The sequence below is a fragment of the Morone saxatilis genome, unplaced genomic scaffold (assembly GCF_004916995.1).
Source record: "Morone saxatilis isolate NCDOM2014 unplaced genomic scaffold, NCSU_SB_2.0 Contig12, whole genome shotgun sequence".
Lineage (NCBI taxonomy): Eukaryota > Metazoa > Chordata > Actinopteri > Moronidae > Morone > Morone saxatilis.
The window spans coordinates 4,900,807-4,906,851 of NW_023339674.1; the positions used below are offsets into that span (position 1 = coordinate 4,900,807).

At 38.4% G+C, this 6,045-nt stretch overlaps 1 protein-coding gene across 1 annotated transcript in view; it reads left to right on the forward strand.

The window, feature by feature from the left end:
* The first annotated feature begins 959 nt into the window (after window positions 1-959).
* The window catches only part of slc25a24 (solute carrier family 25 member 24), a 13,393-nt gene continuing 8,307 nt past the window's right edge, over window positions 960-6,045 (forward strand). Inside the window, exons 1-3 of the mRNA XM_035653235.1 lie at window positions 960-1,673; window positions 3,774-3,900; window positions 4,081-4,168. Of these exons, the coding sequence (XP_035509128.1) occupies window positions 1,494-1,673; window positions 3,774-3,900; window positions 4,081-4,168 (395 nt within the window). The 5' untranslated portion in view covers window positions 960-1,493. The remainder of the gene's footprint in view (window positions 1,674-3,773; window positions 3,901-4,080; window positions 4,169-6,045) is intronic.

Genomic DNA, 6,045 nt, shown 5'->3' on the forward strand with positions numbered 1-6,045 from the left:
ATATTTTAATAATTTAATTTAATAATTTTAATTGTAATATTACTACTTTTACTTAAGTGAAGGATCTAAATATTTCTTCCACCACCAGAAGTTGAAGAACACATACAATGTTTCCAGGGGTGTGTATGTCTCTGCTTTTATTTTGAAGTATGTATGCATTAACCGGATGCACTGTACTGACAGCAGAGAGCTTGATGGGAGCTCAAGAAGCCCGCCTCCTCTCTCCGTCGCCTCCTGGCGGTCAGTGAGAGCAACAGCAGCTCTGATTGGACAGATTACAACAACAGAGTGAAACCAGCTGCTGTTATGTAACATCTGTCGCCACCTCGTGGTAAAACCTCGGCACTGCTATGACAACTCTCAAGACTTATTTTAATATTTTCATTTTATTTATTTATATGTACAAAGAAATCCCCAATCATATTGTTTTTACCTATTTGTCACAGCTTCATTAGATCTCATATTGTTCTCACTGAGTGAAATGTTCAACATGTGCATAAACCTATATGATTAATAAGTATGTTTAGTTAAAGGCGATTCTTCTACTGTTTAAACTTGGCCTAGTTGGTATTTTAGGAAACATTAGGAACTTTTTTCACAAAGTTAAATGGTGCACAACATGAGTTTATAAAGAGCATAGATGGAAAACCAAAATATTTAAGTTAATCAGACGTGCAGTTCTTCAGATTTCCACCTAAACTTTATGCCTACTTCAAACCAATGAACCCTTAATTAAAAAAACAAGTTTTGGGGGACGTTTTTCTTGGACCAGTTGTCGGATTCCTCTGGGTATGACTCACTGATCTGAATCAGACGGCCTACACCGACTGTGGAGCCCACAATGGGAGCAAGCACTATATCTGTACTCTGTGTATGAATGTGCGTATTTCTGTGCGTATATGGGGGGGTGTTACGCCACAAACCCACAACAAAAGACACTAACTTAAGTTTAAAAAAGCATAAAGTTGGAGTTGGTGGGGAAAATGCGTAAGAAAGGAAACTAAAGGAGAGAGCACAGCGGCTTTCTCGGCTCACATATGGAAATATGGCTGTAATAATAAAACTTAGTGAGTGTTCTGGCTGAAGGGAGTGTCTCTGTAATGTGTGTGTGTGTGTGTGTGTGTGTGCAGTAAAACAGGAGGTCTGTTGACTGAGCCGACTCACCCCTCCCTTCTGCTCAACGCTGCCAACCTACCTCATCCGATCCGCCAACAGCTTTCCTTACATCTGTATCAATATATACACACACATATATATACGGATTATATGCTGCACCGACTCATGAGGACTTCCCTACGGCTTCTTTTCCAAGCTGCACTGCGGAAATCTCTTTGAAATCACTCGGGACTGTATCCTACTGCTTCAAACCAGAAGTGCCAGCCACAGCCACAGGAATCGGGTTGTGTGTGTGTGTGTGTGATTGTGCGTAATTGCCCAGTTTGTGTCTGCGTGGAGATCTGCAGGCCGAGAGTTTTTCATTTCTCAGCCCAGCCATGTACCAAGTCGTAAGGAAGCTGTTTTTTACGGACTGCCGGTGCGCTGAAGATGCGTCGGAAACCTACGAGGATCTGTTCGCCAAGCTGGACACCAACAAGGATGGAAAGGTGGATGTGTCCGAGCTGAAGGCAGGCCTGGCCGCTATGGGCATCAAAACTGGGAAAGGAGCCGCTCAGGTAGAGTCATGGAAACGGTGAACAGCACTCATACATGCCTGAGAGACAGTAGTCACAAACACTGTGTGTAGTACTGCATTCCTAAAGGAGCTGGGCAGGTTTTGACTCAAAGTAACCCTAACTCTTGAGTTGCAGGCCTCAGAGGGAGTAACTAAGTAGATTTGCTCAGCTTTTGCCCCCAAGAACAGTTTTAAGATGCATTATACTTTATTGTTTGCTTTACTTACAGCCTGCAGCAAAAATTACTTTCAGTATTGTGTTTTAAATGACAATAAAATAATATAATATAGTCTATAAAATATCAGGCTCATCACAGTCACCCAGCTCCCCAGAATGTCATCTTCAGAAGTCATGTTTTATTCAACCAGCAGTCAATAACCTTCAGATATTCAATTTATGATGATTTAAAAGTGAAAAAAGCAGCAAATCTAACATTTAGGAAGTTTGAACCAGTAAATATTTGTGATTTTTGCCTGATAAATGAGTTTAATGATACATTGATCAGGAGTAAATGTCATTAACCCATCACTTCAGGCCTACTTTACTAGACTTTGCACTTTATTCTACGTTTATTTCACAGCAATAGTTCAATAGTTTCAATCCAACCTACTGTCCATTTGGCCTGTGTCCAGTAATTGTCCAGTAGTTGAGAAATCTGTCTCACCACGAGATCCATTTAGTAGCTTTTCTGAAGCTTTTGATGATATCACATGATTTTCACTGTGAGTTTTAGCACGTTATCTTTATTAAAGCTCACTTTTCACTCTTTTTCACTGATGCAGTAACATTTTTGACTGCAGGGAGATGAAAGCTCCCTCATGTCCATCGTTGGACATGAGGGAGGTGCCCTGGAGCAAGACAGATGGCGGTTGTTCCAGGTGTCTAACTCTAGTCCTAAATCTAAAACAATCCCCTCGATTAGATGAGGACCCCCAGAAAATGTCCTGAGGACTCTTATGCACATCTTTTGTCTTGATGGTTCAAAAGTATTTTTCTTTTATTTACATGAAAATAAAGCAAAGGAGACAAAGAACAACAAAAAACCCAACAACTAGGGCCTTCAGTTTCTTGCACACTGATATTCAGATACACATGTTGAACCAATCACAAGAGAGTTTCAGAACCTAAATTTGAGTCTCATTTCCTCTGATTTTCTCACAACTTTTCCTTAATAGTGACAAATCCCCTGGAGCATTTATCTGAACAATCTGGCATCTCGACAAATTCTCTAACTAAGTCTCAGGCAGATAAAGAGCAGGGTGGGTGAAGGAGGGGTGCACCAGAATTTCTGAAACTGTCTCAAAGTTCAAACCGTAGGTGTGGGTGAGCTTTTATTGTGGGCAGTGACTTTTAAAGGAAGGTCCCACCTTTGCTGATTAAATAATCTCACATTCCTCACGCTCATCAGTGAAACTGTTAACTTAACCTAAAGTATGAGTCAGGATCAAGGTAAGGAGAGGCCGCTGCTGCCTCTGACCAGGGGTTGCAAAACAATAGCTTTATCAGAACCAGAATCAGCTTTATTGGTCAAGTATGTGCACACATGCAAGGACACTGACTCTGGTTATCATTGTGTTCAATATACTTATACAGGAATAAATATAACAGGTAAGAAAAAGGACAACAAAGGATAAGGATTTATAGAGGTAAAGCCCGCTCAGGAATGTTATGTTCATGTATCCCTGCAATTATGTGATAATAATATGATAAAGAGGTAATAAACATGCACACTAGCTGCTCATTAACCAGCCTAATTCATTAGGCTGGTGTCCTCATTTAACACAATAATTCAGGTCTCTCTTGATCCAGGGCAATCCCTCTACAAACAAGGATCGTTTTTTATTTACATTGCCCTTTAAAAATGAATAAAAAGTGGTCAAATTCAGATTTAAAAGCCAAGCAGGAAATATAATATTGAAGTAAAGCATAGACCATGATGACAGATAATTAGACCAATTAAAGGTCTGTACACACTACAGGAAGTCAGTTCTGATAAAGTAGAGAGGCATTTCTCGGCTTCATTCCAGCTGGCAGAATGAAGCAGCTGCTGTATGACTCTGATACTCTGACACTGACACAATATTGTGTGTTTTCTTTTAGAAAATAGTTTCCTCTGGAGACCAGGACAAGGATGACGGGCTCGACTTCAGCGAGTTCACCAAGTATCTGAAGGAACATGAGAAGAAGTTACGGCTCACCTTCAAGAGTTTGGACAAAAACAACGATGGTATGGTGTTTTTATCTTACCCTGCAAAATTCATTTATGGGTTTAACTGTAGGAGTGAAATTGATGTTGAGAATTTACCTAAAAAGTAGAAGGAAATACTGTGAATTTTACATGTGTAGGAAGGAGATTTATGTCCCTCAGCATGTGAGAAATGCCAGGACTACTGTGTTTTTTCAACAGGTCGAGTAGACGTTATGGAGATACAACAGTCGCTTGCTGATCTGGGACTGGACATCAGCAAAGAGGAGGCACAGAAAATCCTTCAAAGGTATTTCTGCTTATTCTATAGCTGCTGTTAATTTAGTAAAAGGTCACTCTGCAGTACTAAAGAGTTAAAGGTAGTATTCTGTGACCAATGCTTACGAGGACCCCCATTAAACCCTCATGAACCCAGACTACATGTGAAAGAAGGAGGTTGAAGGTGGGGACCAGTGTGAGGGACTGATAACCAGTTAAGTCCGTGTTTTGGCTGGGAAGTGGGCTGATGGCACATGATAAAGAGCTGGAAATATGTCTGTTGTATGAGTTGTAGAGTAAACTAACATGTAGGAACAAGATCATTAATGGGGGAAGTATTTTCTTAGGTTTGATTAAAAACTGGCCATAAACACGACTGTTTCTGTTAGATTGGTGAGTTTGGTTGAGAACCAAGTGAGTTGAAACCTGTAGCATGTAACCTAAGAGAAAATGGTTGCTCCATTAACATTGTGAAAGCCGAGGGCGCAAAGTGCGGGTGCAATCACAGTTTCGTAATTAAAAAGAAATTCACTTTCCTACCGTTTGTACTTAAATAAAATGCTTGTGAAGATAAACAGAAGGGCCTCATCCACATGTTCAGGGATCTGTTTATAAAGTATTTATTTATTAAGTACTGTAGTGTTGTGAAATAACTTAACATGTATGCATATAACACAATCATCATGAAATTCTCTTTTTAATTTGTGTGCTATTTGTGTTTATCATCAGCAATTTTACCAGAATGCTGACAAATACTAAATACTTACCTAAATTTTTTTTCTTTCTTTGTATGCAGGCGTATAAATATCTATATTCCATTTAACATTTTGCTTAATGTTTGACATTTGTGAATCACGTTTTAATGTTAACCCTGTGGGTAAACATTTATTAAATACAGACTGTTTTTATTCTAATAAATAATAATCAATCCAATCCAATCACCTCAATAAAACATAATAGTAGCTCAGAAATGTTACATTCCTATAAACAATATCCAGTATCTGTAGTGCTGAGGAAAATATTACTCACCTAGCCATAATAATCGCAGTGTCACCCATCCAATCATCATGCTCGTTGACTGAAGTCACACCTGATTGGCTCGTCTGGTACTGTTGTTCTTACTTTGCTTTTACTCACAGTCATTACAGTAAGGACCTGCACATCAAGTAGAAGAGGAAACAGTTCAGAGTTATTTTGTAAAATGTAAAAAGAAGTTTGCTGCATGCTTTGTGATATTTACCTCTGGAAGTAAGGAAACAAACATTTAGGCTTAAACTCTTGGACTTGCCGTTAAAATCTAAACTAAACAGAGAATATATAGCATATTTAAAGTTTACTCTAATGTTTCGATGTGACATTAATTGTGCGCAAATACCGTCAATATTGAAATCTAATGAAAACATCGGCAGAGAAAGTTAAATGATACCATTGATCATAAAAAAATAACATAGATTGCTTAAATGAAGTGATTGTAATAGAAAAAGAATAAAAAGTTGTGTAAAAAAAGCTCAGTTTGGTGCGTGTAAATACAGTAATGAGAGAATAAAACAACTACAGCAGAAATTAAAGTGGAGAGATTGTGGTTGGACTTTACATTTACTTATATACTGTACATATACATTTCTGTAATTGTGTTAGCTCCAGACTGTAATTACTATAGGTATATTACACATTTTTGGTTCCCTGCTTGTGCTGTGGGCTGATTGAGCTGCCTGATGCTAAAATAATTATATATATTTAATAATACATTAATCATCAGTCTTTGTAGCAGTAAAATTATTCTGTCACACACAGTAAGCAAGCAAAAAGTGAAACTGTTCAGCAATAGAGGATGGATTTGGAAATAAGTCTGAAATGAAGCTGGATCCTGTTTCATATATTATTTATATTGGTCTTTGCTCTGCAAGT